The sequence below is a fragment of the Perognathus longimembris genome, chromosome 3, assembly GCF_023159225.1.
Source record: "Perognathus longimembris pacificus isolate PPM17 chromosome 3, ASM2315922v1, whole genome shotgun sequence".
Taxonomy (NCBI): Eukaryota; Metazoa; Chordata; class Mammalia; order Rodentia; family Heteromyidae; genus Perognathus; species Perognathus longimembris.
Genome location: NC_063163.1, coordinates 73,905,177 through 73,918,914, shown reverse-complemented (window position 1 = coordinate 73,918,914; position 13,738 = coordinate 73,905,177). Strand labels below are relative to the sequence as shown.

The 13,738-nt window shown below is 53.1% G+C and overlaps 1 protein-coding gene across 1 annotated transcript in view; it reads right to left on the bottom strand.

The window, feature by feature from the left end:
• Cacna1a (calcium voltage-gated channel subunit alpha1 A) overlaps positions 1–13,738 on the bottom strand; it is a 177,937-nt gene that overhangs the window by 29,914 nt on the left and 134,285 nt on the right. The window contains exons 27-32 of the mRNA XM_048342419.1: positions 10,040–10,139; positions 8,027–8,187; positions 6,733–6,870; positions 5,385–5,586; positions 2,683–2,847; positions 195–305 (exon numbers count right to left, since the gene is read on the bottom strand). Of these exons, the coding sequence (XP_048198376.1) occupies positions 195–305; positions 2,683–2,847; positions 5,385–5,586; positions 6,733–6,870; positions 8,027–8,187; positions 10,040–10,139 (877 nt within the window). The remainder of the gene's footprint in view (positions 1–194; positions 306–2,682; positions 2,848–5,384; positions 5,587–6,732; positions 6,871–8,026; positions 8,188–10,039; positions 10,140–13,738) is intronic.

Here is a 13,738-nt window from a genome sequence, read left to right as displayed (position 1 = left end):
TGGTAACTATTCCTGTGCCTCCACCCGCACCCCAGGGCCACTGTATCTGCAGCTGCTATAGGGTGACATGGCAAACCCCGGGCACCTCCGGAGGGGTGGTGGCCATGGTCTGCCACCCGTGTGGATGTGGCTGGGGGACCTCAGCCCCCCAGAGCCCCATGAGCCCGCACCTCCAGCCCCACAGCGGCACTTACCAAAATCCCAAAGGCTGTGACTTTCAGCACGCACTCAAGCGAGAAGAGGGAGGTGAAGACGATGTTGAACACCTTCAGAGCGTTATCATAAGCCGTGGAGGCTCCGTCAAACTAGAGGGGGAAGGAGGGGACATCAGTGCGCTGGGCAGGGCAGCCGGGGAGCAAGCCCTGCGGCCATCTTCCCTCAGATGGGGAATTCAGGCCCAGGGCACGACGGCAGCTCCAGGCCCTGAGCAAGGACAGTAGGAGCTCATCGGGAGAAGCGAATGTCAGAAAACCCCGATCTTTACAAGGGCACTTGACTTTGTTTTGTTTCAAGGTAGTGTCTTGGCCTGTAGCCTAGCCTGGCCTCAAACACAATCTTCCTGGGTTCTGGGATTACAGGAATACACCATTGTGCCTGGATTAGACCTCTTTTTTCTTTTCCTTTCCTTTTGTTCTTGTTTTTAGTTCTTGCCAGTCCAGGGGCTTGAACTCAGGGCCTGAGCACTGTCCCTGAGCTTCTTTTGGTGAAGGCTAGCACTCTGCCACTTGAGCCATAACACCACTTCCTGTGTATGTGGTACTTAGGAATCGAACCCAGGGCTTCATGCATACCAGGCAAGCACTCTACTGCTAAGCCCATTCCCAAACCAGATCTCCTTTTACTAAAGTTGATACATACAGGCAGAAAGTTCACTGGCCAGAACTCTCGCTGGCTTATCCCACTGGACCTACTCCTTAGGCCGAGATTGGACGTATTTCTAGCACCTAAGAATTTCTCTTCATTTCTTCAGTAATCAGAACTGAATGCAACTTGAGGCCCTAATGGCCTGCTTGCCCCATCTGGATATAGTTTAATTGTGTCTTCCAAAGGCCCTGCGTGAAAGGCTTATCTTCAATAGCACTGAAATCTTTTTTTTTTTTTTCGGGGGGGGGGGGGGGTTGCCAGTCCAGGCACTTGCACTCAAGGCTTGGATGCTGTTCCCAAGCTTTGCTAATCAAGGCTAGCACTCCACCACTTTGAGCCACAGCTCCACCTCTGGCTTTTTAGTGGTTCATTGGAAGTAAGAGTCTCATGGACTTTCCTGCCCAGGATGGTTTCCAACCACAATCCTCATATCTCAGCCTCCTTAGTAGCTAGGTTGACAGGCATGGGCTAGAGGTGGGGCCATGAAGAAGCAGGGCCTAGTGGGAGGAAGTTAGGTCTGGGGGTGTGTGTGGCCTCCTCCTTCTGCCATATTACCTTTGTCTCTTCAGGCACATCAACCTCTTTTCTTTATAAAGTTACCTTGGCTCAGGTGTTTCATTATAGTAATGGAAAAATAGGATCAAACACAGACTAGAGGAAACATTCTGACAGCTGGAAGGAGGAAGGAATTAAGTCCTAGGGGGTCTCCCACCCCCAGATGTGGAACAGCTGTATTCAGTTCCCCTGGCTGCTGCTGCATTTTATTTCTTTCATTGTTTCTTTTTTTGTTGGTTATGGGACTTGAACTCAGGCCTGGGTGCTGTCCCTGAGATTTTCTGCTCAAGGCTAGGGCTCTACCACTTTGAGCCACAGTGCCCCTTCCACATTTCTGGTGGTTAATTGGAGATAAGAGTCTCATGGACTTTCCTGCCTGGGCTGGCTTCAAACTGTGATCTTCAGACCTCAGCCTCCTGAGTCCCTCAGATTACAGATGTGAACCACTAGCGCCCAGATCCCACTGGTTGGTTTATCTATGACATGAAGAAACACAGGTGTTGGAAAAGGCAGAGACTTAAACAACCCAAATACAATGCTATCCGCAGCTGTGGAGATCCTGGCTCCAAGGATGGCCAAGTGTAATAAAAGACATTTCAGGGGCAATTGGAGATCTTTGAGTATAGATGTCCGGAGAGGCCAGAAGTGGGGCTGTGGCTCAAGTGGTAGAGTGCCAGCCTGGAGTGGAAAAGCTTAAGGGCCCTGAGTTCAAGTACCAGTAGTAGAAGAAATAAAAAGAAAAGGCTACATTTCCTGAGTGCTTCTAAAATGCCAATCCAAGCACAAAGATTGCCTGAGCTTTCTTCCTGAATCCTCATTTTATGGGCAGGGGAGGAGACTAAGGCCCAGTGGAGTCATCAGCTGGACTTGAATCCAAGACTCCAAACTTCACAGTTCAAAAGCTCAGAGTTTCACCCCATGAGGTTCCAAAAGTCTTCCCTGCTGCCCTCTCTCACCTCCTACATCCCACCTTCGTGGGAATTCCCCCGCAACTCAGGCCCTTTGCAAACTCTCAGTCTCTGGCTGCCTGGAGCTCACAGGCTGGTGAGGGCCTCTAGTATGCGTCCAACAGGAACATGCCAGCATGAGAGACAACCAGGAGGAGCCTGCAAAGACCCAGCTAGGTTTTCTGGAGGAAGCATCCTGTGGGCCAGGCTGTGAGGAAGGAGCTGGCTGGACAGAATGGTGAGGACCGTGGCAGGCAGAGGGAAAGGCGGGCGGGCACAGAGGCGCAGAGTTCCATCAGTGTGTGACGTGGCTCACCTTCATCATCAGAACGATGGTGTTGAGGGCAATCAGGGCCATCACGGTGTACTCGAAGGGTGGGGACACCACGAACTGCCACATCCGGTACTGGAAACTCTGTTTGTTCTGTGGCATATGCCGGGTGAGTGGTTTGGCACTGATGGCAAAATCAATGCAGGCTCTCTGTGGGAGGGAGGCCAGCGTGAGGTGGAGATGGAGGAGGCTGGCGTGGAGAGGCTGCACTGGGCTCAGCTGTTCAGACACTTGCACCCCAGCCTTCTAACAAACTCCTCAGCAAATCTCCTTTCTTAGTCAGCCACTGAGGGCTCACGCCTGTAATCCCTGCTACTCAGGAGGCAGAGATGGGAGGATCATGGTTCGAAGCCAGTCGGGGCAGGAAAGTCCCTGAGACTATCTCCACTGAACCACAAGCAGGGCTGTGGCTCAAAGTGGTAGAGCAGTATCCTTGAGCAGAAAAGCTGAAGGACAGCACCCAGGCCCTGTGTTCAAGACCCCGGACTCCTGGGGCTGGGGATATAGCCTAGTGGCAGGAGTGCCTGCCTCGGATACACGAGGCCCTAGGTTCGATTCCCCAGCACCACATATACAGAAAACGGCCAGAAGTGGCGCTGTGGCTCAAGTGGCAGAGTGCTAGCCTTGAGCGGGAAGAAGCCAGGGACAGTGCTCAGGCCCTGAGTCCAAGGCCCAGGACTGGCAAAAAAAAAAAAAAAAAAAAAAAAAAAAGACCCCGGACTCCTCCCCACACACATAAAGTTGCTTTCTTCCACAGCTAGGACTCTTTCAGGAGTCACTTTGTGCCAGTGTTTACCTAGACTCTCACCTCAAGGAGAGGAACTGGTACGCTCAGAGAAGTTAGTCTCCCAGCCTGGGATGGTGCAGCCCCAAGGCTGCCACATCTGAATTTAAACCAAAGTCTGTCTTGGAAGCCTCAGTCTGGTTTTTTATGTTGGTTGTGGGGCTTGAACTCTGGGCCTGGGGGCACTGTTCCTGAGCTCTTTAGCTCAAAGCTAGGGCTCTACCACTTGAGCCACAGTGCTACTTCTGTTTCTCTGAGTGGCTTATTGGATATTAGATCCTCATGAACTTTCCTGACTGGGCTGGCTTTGAGCCAGGATCCTCAGATCTCAGCTTCCTGAATAGCTAGGATTAGAGGCGAGAGCCATCAGTGCCTGGCTCAGTGTGCTTTCTTATTGAATGTCTTGCTTCACCACATTTTTCATTTTGGTGCAGGTAGTAGGGTTTGAACTCAGGGTCTTGTGCTCATGTTTCATGCTCTACCACTTGGTCCACACACCTCCCATCCAGCATTTCTCTGGATAATTGGAGATGAGTGTCACACAGACATTTTGTGCCCAGGCTAGCTTTGAACCACAATCTTTAGATCTCAACCTCCTGAATAGCTAGGATGACAGGTATGAGCCCCCAGTACCCAGTTCCCATGTTTTTTATTTTTTAATATATATATTTTATTTTATTTTGCTAGTCCTGGGCCTTGAACTCAGGGCCTGAGCACTGTTCCTGGCTTCTTTTTGCTCAAGGCTAGCACTCTGCCACTTGAGCCACAGCGCCACTTTTCTGTCTTTTTCTATATATGTGGTGCTGAGGAATTGAACCCAGGGCTTAATGCATGCTAGGCCACATTCCCAGCCCCTGTTTTTTTATTTTTGTTTGTTTTTGAAACAGACCATGTAGCTCAGGGCTGGCCTTAAGCTGTAGATCCTCCTACATCAGCCTCCCAAGTGCTGGGATTACAGGTATGCACTACCACACTTGGCAAGGCGGGGCAGATCTCCACTTGTACATGGTTGCTGCCCATCTTGTGGGGGGATGACACACCCATGCCCCACGGAGAGCAGATGAGTGAGAGGCTCTGGTGAGTGATGTGCAGTGCATTTGTGGAGGCTGGGCCATGGTGTGTTACACTGCCATTTTGCTGTGGAGTACCTCAGAGGAAGGCCTGGCCTGGCCTGGCCTGGCTTGGATATGTGGCATGTACAATTTGATAGATGCCAGAAAAACAAATCGGAAGACAGGTGGGAGCTCATCAAGTCCAAGAGAGGGAACAAAGGGAGACAGCTTGTATTAGGCTAAAGAAAACAAAACCACAGGAAGCTGAGATCTGAGGATCATGGTCAAGCCAGTCGGGGCAGAAAAGTCCACAAGACTCTCATCTCCAACTAACTATTCAAAAGCCAGACACGGTGCTGTGGCTCAAGTGGTAGAGCCCTCGCCTTGAGCATAAAGAAGCTCAGGGACAGTGCCCAGGCCCAAAGTTCAAGACCCAGGACTGGCAAAAAGAAAAAAACAAAAAAAAATTAGCCTGTGCCAGTGGCTCAGGCCTGTAATCCTGGCTACTCAGGAGGCTGAGATCCGGGGATCATGGTTCTAAGCCAGCCTGGGCAGAAAGTCCATGACATTCTTTATCTCCAGTTAACTACCCAAAAGCTGAAAGTGGAGCTGTGACTCAAGTGGCTGAGTGCTGGGCCTGAGCGAAAAAGTGAAGGGATCGTGCATGGGCCTTAAGTTAAAGCTCCAGGACTGGCACGCTTGTTACTGCAGCACACCCTGGTCTGAACTGACTGATACATGTCACATAATGAAGGAAAGTTCATGAGGGCTGCCCTGCCAACTGTGCCCCGTATGAAGAAAGTAAGTGTCGGTTCCTGACCATGCCTGTGTGACAATATGGGCAATGGTACCTCATTTTTCTCCAGGCTGTACTCCTCCATCATCTTATCCCCCTGCTCCTGGAAAGTGATGATAATCAAGGCCACAAAGATGTTGACGAAGAAGAAGGGGAATACCACGAAATAGACCACGTAGAAGATGGACATTTCCATGCGGTAACCGGGGCTGGGGCCCTGGTTCTCAAATGTGGCATCCACCGAGTGCTTGAGGACCCTGTGGGGAGCGGGCGGAGTGGGGACAGGAATGGACACAAGTATGGAGAGGAAACAGAAATGACATGAAAGTTATCTACTGGTAAGTACAAGCCAGATTTCCAGACTCACAAGGTCATGATATCTGGAGGGTGCCGACATTTTGTAGGAAGCAGTACTGGGACTTGAACTCAGTACCAAGCTTTGTACTTGCTAGGTAGGTGCTCTATGGCTTGAGACACACACCCAGTCCATTTTGCTGTCATTATTTTTTGGATAGTGTCTCAAGTTTCTGCTGGGGCGACTTGGATGGCTACTTTCCTACCTTTGCCTCTTGTGTAGTTGAAGTTAACAGCTGTGCATTACCATGCTCAGCACGATCTTATTTTAAATTTTTGTGATGCTGAGCACGCCCTACCACTGAGCCGCATTGTCTACAGCCACAGCCCCGGCTCCCTACAAAGGCACACCTGTCATTGAGCCATGCCCCCAATGCCGAGCCACGCCCTATCACAGAGACTCGCACCACACTGGGCCACGCCCCACATGGAGCCCCACCCTATCACAGAGACACGCACCACACTGGGCCACGCCCCACATAGAGCCCCACCCTATCACAGAGACACGCACCACACTGGGCCACGCCCCACATGGAGCACCACCCTATCATGACATGGCCTATACCGGCCACCATAGCCACGCCCCCGACACCGATCCAGTCTACAACGGAGCCACACCCCACGTAGAGCAGGCACCCACCCTCCATACATCGCTCCTCACTGAGCCACGCCCTATCCACTGACATAGCCACGCCCCCTGCCACTGAGCTGCCCACCAATCTCGAGCCTGCCCTGGTGACCATCCCTTCGCACCTAGCAAGGTCCCTGCTTTGGGGTCTGGGAGCTAACACCTGCCTGGGCTGTGCTAGGTGACCAATTCCCTCCGGCTTCCCTCTCCCTACTTTCTGGCCCCGCCCCTATCCAGACCACGCCCCTCCCCCCCCCCGCCCCTCCCCCCACGGATTCTCCCAGACCAGGCACAGCCCTGCCCATCTCCACGACACGCCTCTCGACGGATGGACACGCCCCTTCCTGGCTATGCCGCCCCGGCCCTGAAGGGCCCCGCCCCCACGCCGGCCCCGCCCCTCCCAGGCCCCGCCCCCGCTCACTGAGGCCAGCCTTCCCCGGTGGACACGGTGAAGAGGGTGAGCAGCGCCCACAGCACGTTGTCGTAGTGGAACTCGTACTTGCGCCACTCCCGGTCCCGGGCCTTCACCTCGTTCTTCTCGTACAGGAGGTACTTGCCCCTGCCAGACGTGAACCGCCAATGTGAGGCCCGGAGCACCCTGGGGTTGCCACCCCAGACGCAGCCATGCCCTAGCCAGGCAGCCTGGGGCCTGCACCCAGTGGGCCGTGGGGGCAGGAAACCCGGGCTCGTCCCCACTGGACCCAAGTGCCCTCCCTAATCCTCCATTTGTGCGGACACGAGGGCTCCCTGAGCTGCTCAGGTTGGTCTTGAACACCTGAGATGGAGTGGTTCTCCTGCCTCTGTCCCCGCCCCCGCCCCCGGAGTAGCGGGGACAGGGGAGGGGGGGGCGGGCACAGGAGTGCGCAGGTGTGCTGGGCTGGAACCCATCTGAGAGCAACAAACTGCCCAGAAACTGACAAGTACGCCTGTAATCCCAGTACTGGGGAAGGCTGAGATACTCGAGTTCCTGCCCCAGCCCAAGTGACATTAAAAAAAAAAAGTTTCAGAAGTGAAGTATTTCTAGTCATTTCTCTGGTGTCTATAGCTCCTTTCCAGCTATCACAAAGATGGGAATGACAAGTGATTCTCCTTGATCTGCAAAGACAAAAAAATATAGCCACTGATAGCTGGGCACCAGTGGCTCACACCTGTAATCCCAGCAGTTCAGGAGGCTGAGGTCTGAGGATCGGGATTCAAAGCCAGCCAGCCTGGGCAGGAAGGTCCATGAGATTCTTGTCTCCAGTGAGCTTCCAAAAACCAGAAATAGAACTGTGGCTGAAGTGGTAGAGCACCAGCCTTGAACCCAAAAAGCTCAGGGACAGTGCCTAGGCCCTAAATTCAAGTCAACAGACACAAAAATGATTGCTGAGCTCTAGACAGAGGTGAGAAATTGTTGGCAGGAAGCACCGGGTTATTATTATTATTATTTCTTTTTGAGACAGGGTCATGGTATATATGTAGCCCAGGCTGGCCTGGAATTCACAGTCCACCCGCCTCAGCCACCTGAGGGCTGGGATTACAGGCGTGCACCATCACACCCACCTACACTCTGAATCCTACAGCAGTGGTAGTGGGGTTGAGTGTCTCTAGCTCCAGAACCATTTTATTTGCTTTTTCCAGATGCAAGTCTGCAGGTTGCTGTGCTTTCCCAGAGGGCCCCTCTCCCCGCTGTCTGTCCCCCTCCCTCACGGGGGTTCCCCGAGGTGAGAACTCACCGGCAGTCCTTCTCAAACTCCTTGGATTCATCAGTGCAGTGGAAGAACTTCCCTTTAAACAGCTGCACGGCCACGACGGCGAAGATGAACATGAAGAGCATGTACACTATAAGGATGTTGAAGACGTTCTTCAGTGAGTTCACCACACAATCGAACACAGCCTGTGGGGTGGGGTGGTAGAGGCAGCGTGAGATGAAAGCACCCCAAACCTCCACACTCATGGGGTCTGCCTGCCAGGGTGCCGCGAGCTGTGGGAAGATGTGGCATCTTTGCTGAACAGACACTGTCCCCTGAACAGACGGCAGAAGGACCACACATGTCCCATCCGTCATGTAGAGATGAGGATCCCTGCAGACCTTGGGCATCTGAGGGGGAACCCTGGAGGTGAACCCCCCCTTGACACCCCCACTGGCAGTGACTCCATCTGAGAGAGAAGCTTCAGAGTCAGACTCAAGTCTTGTTCTTGTTTTTATTTTGCAGAGACTGGGGCTTGAACTCAGGGCCTGGGCACCATCCCTGAGCATTTTTGCTCAAGACTGGTGCTCTACCACTTGAGCCACAGCTCCGTGAATGGCTTCTTGGTGGTTCATTAGAGATAAAAGTCTCATGGACTGTCCTGCTTGGGTTGGTTTTGAACCCTGATCCTCAGATCTCAGCCTCCTGAGTAGCTGGGATGACAGGCGTGAGCCACCTGCACTGGCTGGCTTTTGTTATTTATTCTTTTTGGGGTTTGAACTCAAGTCTTCAGGCTTGCTAGTCAGAAATGACACCATGGAACCATTCCTAAAGCCCTTTTCTGCCAGTCCTGGGGCTCGAACTCTGGGCCCATGTTCACTTAAGGCTGGCACAGTGCCACTTCCAGCTTTTTCTGTGATTAATTGAAGAGTCTCACAGACTTCCCAGCCCAGGCTGGTTTTGAACCATAATCCTCAGATCTCAGCCTCCTGAGTAGCTGAGATGACAGGCGTGAGCCACCGGTGCCTGGCAGCCTTTTTGTTTAGTATCTGAGGCAGATACTTCCGGCCAGGCTGACCTGGACCACAGTCCTCCCATTTATGCTTCCCACGAAACTGGGATGGCAGGTATGTGCCATACAGCCAGCTCAGACTCCAGAGGGTGCTCAGAAACGTTTTTCACCCAGGCTGACTTCGAACTGGGATCCTCACTAGATCGGCCTCTAAGAGGACAGGATCACAGGCTAAACCTGGTCTGTTTTCCTTCCTTCCTTCCTTCCTTCCTTCCTTCCTTCCTTCCTTCCTTCCTTCCTTCCTTCTTCCCTCCCTCCCTCCCTCCTTCCCTCCCCTCTTCCTTGCTTCTCCCTTTCCTCCCTTCCGCCCTCCCTCTTTTGGGAATGGGGTCCTCCAGCCTAAGGCTTAGAGACATTTCTGTAATACAGAGGTTTTTTAGCTCAGCACGTTTTACTGCCACCTGCTGGGAACTTGTAATATCAAATTTCTCCAGCCAGGGCTGTTGGCTTACACCTGCCATCCCAGCTACTCAGGAGGCCAAGATCTGAAGATCAAGGTTCAAAGCCAGGAAAGTCCATGAGACTCTGGGCGCCAATTAACCAGCAAAAAGCCAGAAGTGGAGCTGTGGGTCAACTGGTAGAGCCTTGAGTGAAAAAGCTCAGGGACGGTGCCCAGGACCTGAGTTCAAGCCCCAGGACTGGCGCACGCATGCACACGTACACACGTACACACGTACACACACACACAATTTATGTTATCAGCACTGCATTTAAAATTTTTTAAAAAGTTAAAAAAAAATTAAAGTTAAAAAATCTGGACCTTTAAAAATGAAAACCATTTTTTCCCCTGTTCAGACTTAGAAACCTGTCTTAGTCCAGAATCCACTATGCAAGCCCAGGCTTGGCTTTGAACTTACAATTGTCCTGCCTCCGCTTCCCCAGTGCCAGGATTACAGGCATGCATCACTATGCCCCATCAACGTGCTGTTCGTGAGCAGTGCTCAGCCAGCCGCTGAGGGAGGGCTGGCCTCCCTCGCCAACCTCACCTTGAGCTTCGGCAAGCGCTTGATGGTTTTAAGAGGACGGAGCACCCGGAGCACCCGGAGCGACTTGATGGTGTTAATGTCCTTTCCCTTGCTGTTGCCTCTGTGAGGGGATGGTAGGGTGGGAAGAGAAAAAGTAGAGATGAGGTTGGGAGAATGGAAGGGGCATTGTTGAAGTTCTGTATGATTCCCTATTGCTCTGGATCTAGGAGTTTGGGGTGAGCCTGGCACACCCCAATCTTTTCCTTCTTGAGATGGGTCCAGTTTGGGCTCAGGAGCCAGTGAGGTATTTGTGTGTGTGTGTGTGTGTGTGTGTGTGTGTAGGTCCTGAGGCTTGAACTCAGGGCTTGGGTTTGTCCCTGAGCTTTTTTTTTCCCCTCAAGGTTGGTGCTCTACCACCTGAGCCACAGGACTACTTCTGGCTTTTTGCTGGTTCATGGAAGATCAGAGTCCCATGGACTTTCCTACCAGGCTGGCTTCAGACCTCGATCCTCAGGTCTCAGCCTCCTGAGTCACTGGGATTACAGGCGGAGCCACCAGCGCCACACGGGATCTGGGGTTAAGTTGCAGCCCCACTGCAGTGGGTGTGGCCAGGTCCCACCCCAGCCCAGGGCAGCTGGCCAGGCCCTCCCCAAGTTTTTGTTCTGAGGGGGTAAAGATCCTGTGTTCTCTTTAAGGAGGGCCAAGGTAGGCAGATGGGAGCCTTCCTCCTTCTAGAAGCATCTGGAAGACGCCCGAAGTGGGGTTACACAGCAAGCCCCTCCCTTGAGGCTGAGGACAGGAAATGACCACAGCTGAGGTCAATACCCCCCACCTGGTGCCTGGGCCCGGCTTTGTTACGGGCTCAGCAGTGGGCTGGGGGACCCCTGGCCCCCACCCAGAACAACATGGTGGGGTCAAGATGAATCATCTCCCCTAAACCACCACCCTGACTTTCATTGGCTAGCCCTGCCCCAGCATCAGGGTCCCCAGTTCCCACCCCCACCCCTATCTCACAGCCAGTCCCCCCCACACCCTTCCTCCACCTCCAATTCTGGAGCTTCTGAGTTCTGAGCCAAGCAAACTGCAGGGCTGCATGTTCAAGGTACTCTGAGATCAGACCCCACCTCCTGGTCTCTGCCACGGCCACAGCTGGCCATACGCATACCTGCCACGCTCTTTGTCCCCCATCTGCATTGTACTGTTGTGTTTTTTGGGGGCAGGGGCAGTCCTGGGGCTTGAACTCAGGGCCTGAGCACTGTCCCTGGCTTCTTTTTGCTCAAGGCTCTACCACTTGAGCCACAGTGCCCTTTCTGGTTTTTTCTATATATGTGGTGCTGAGGAATTGAACCCAGGACTTCATGTATAGGAGGTGAGCACTTTACCACTAAGCCATATTCCCAGCCTGTTGTGTATTTTTGAGACAGAAGTCTCACTGTGGAGCCCATGCTGTCCTGGAACTTGCCCTTTGCCTGCCTCAGCCTTTCCGGGGCTGGGATTGCAGGCATCCATCGTAGTGCCCGACTGCTGCCAAATCACCGAGGTGCAGATTGTCCATTCCTGCCCCAGCCCCCTGCTCCTGGTCACCTGGCTCGTCCTCCCCCAATCTGGGGGAGGTGTGTATGGGGGTGTCACTACTCACCCCAGTTCTTTGCATCATTAGAAATGGGTCTCAGGGAGGGTACGCCACACCCTGTGTTTGAGGCAAGAAATGATCAGAATGGCAGAGGCAGGGGGTGACACAAACTCTGTCCCCTGGGGATCAGCGTCTCTCTCTGTGTGTGTGTGTGTGTGTGTGTGTGTGTGTGTGTGTGTGTGTGACCTAGGGCTTGGATTCGGGGCCTGGGCGCTGTCCCTGAGCTTTTGATGTTTAATTGGAGCTAAGAGTCTGACGGACTTTCCTGCTTGGGCTGGCTTTGAACTCCCATCCTCAGATATCAGCCTCCTCCTGAGGAGCTGTGATACAGGTGTGAGCTACTGGTGACAGGTTCTTAGTCATTGGATTAAACGACAGGACAGCACCAAGAACACAAGGCCAGACAAATGAGGCCCAGAAAGCACGTGGCTGGCAGCAGGAATGGAGAACGAGAGAGAGAGAGAGAGAGAGAGAGAGAGAGAGACTTTACCGTGTGCTGCTCCTGGTCACGTGATGTGGCAGGGGAGACAGACGGTGAGTTTCCTCAGAGGAGAGAACACAGAACACGCGAACACGCACAGACACACGAACGCCTGGGCCCAGGTTCCCCCGCCCCTGGGCAGCAGATGGAAAATGGCCACGCTTCCAGCTGGATGCCCTCCCGTCCATCCCCACCCATCCTGCCCAGGGCCCCAGCGTCCACCAAACACAAATTTCCAGGAGCAGGACCACCCAAGGGCTGGCAGGGACTACAGGAGTACTTGATATTCCTGGTCGCCACATAGAGCTGGCGGAACCCCTTTTCCATTCAGCTCTGGGAGTCTGGAGCTGATCTTAAAGGAGGTGACCGGGGAGGGGCCTGGGTTTGACTGTGCCCCTCCTCTGGGAAACAGGTCTGTGGTATTCAAGTGCTCTGGAAATGGCAGCTCTGACCCTGGCTCTGTTCTGGCTTGGTGCTGGGTTTGAACTAGGGGCTTTGTGCTTGCTCATCAGGTGCTCACTCAACTACTTGGGTTGTGTTCCCCAGATCATTTTGTCATCGTTATTATTTTCTAATAAAGTCTCACTTTTTTTTTTGCTTGTTTTGTCTTTTGCCAGTCCTGGGGCTTGGACTCAGGGCCTGAGCACTATCTCTGGCTTCTTTTTGCTCAAGACTAGCACTCTGCCACTTGAGCCACAGCACTACTTCTGGCCTTTTCTATATATGTGGTGCTGAGGACTCCAACCCAAGGCTTCATGCATGCTAGGCAAGCACTCTACCACTAGGCCATATTCCCAGCCCTAAAGTCTCACATTTATAAGCAGGCTGGACTCCAACTGTGATCCTCTGACCTTTGACCTCCCTCAGGCCGGGACCACAGTAGTCCATGATGCCTGGCTTCTTGATTGAGATGGGGGTTCACTAGCTTTTTTTGTTCATGTTGGCCTCCATGGCCTCCAATCATGAACCTCCCCATCTTTGCCTCCCAAGTAGTTAGAGGAATGAAACACCTCTCTCTCTCTGTCTCTCTGTCTGTCTCTCTCTCTCATCCTGGGGCTTGAACTCTGGGCCTGGGCGCTGTCTCAGAGCTTTTGTATTCTATGCTGGCACTCTATCATTTGAGCCACAGCTCCACTTTTGGCTTTTTGTGGTATATTGGAGGTAAGAGTCTCACAGACTTTCCTGCCCAGGCTGGCTTTGTATATGTGCTGCTGAAGCGAGCACACCCAGGATGGCTTTGAACCATATTCTTCAGAGCTCAGCCTCCTGAGTAGCTGGGATTACAGCATGAGACACCAGCACCCAGTGTGCTCTCCCCCCCCCCCCCATATGCAATTTGAACTCAGAGCCTTGGCCTGCTCTGGAGCCCACCTTACTGCTGAGACAGCCTGCAGCCATGTTTGCCTTGCTGCCTTTCAGTAAGGTCTTGCGTGTTGCTCGGGCTGGCCCGGACAGCGAGCCTCTGCTTACACTTCCCACATGGCTGGGATGACAAGCATGCACTAGGGATCGCAATTGGGGTCTCCCGGTGTGACAATGATTTTGACTGAGCTGCAGTTTTTGCTGTCATACATGGCATCCTGTGATGGTCCCTTTCCTACCCTGC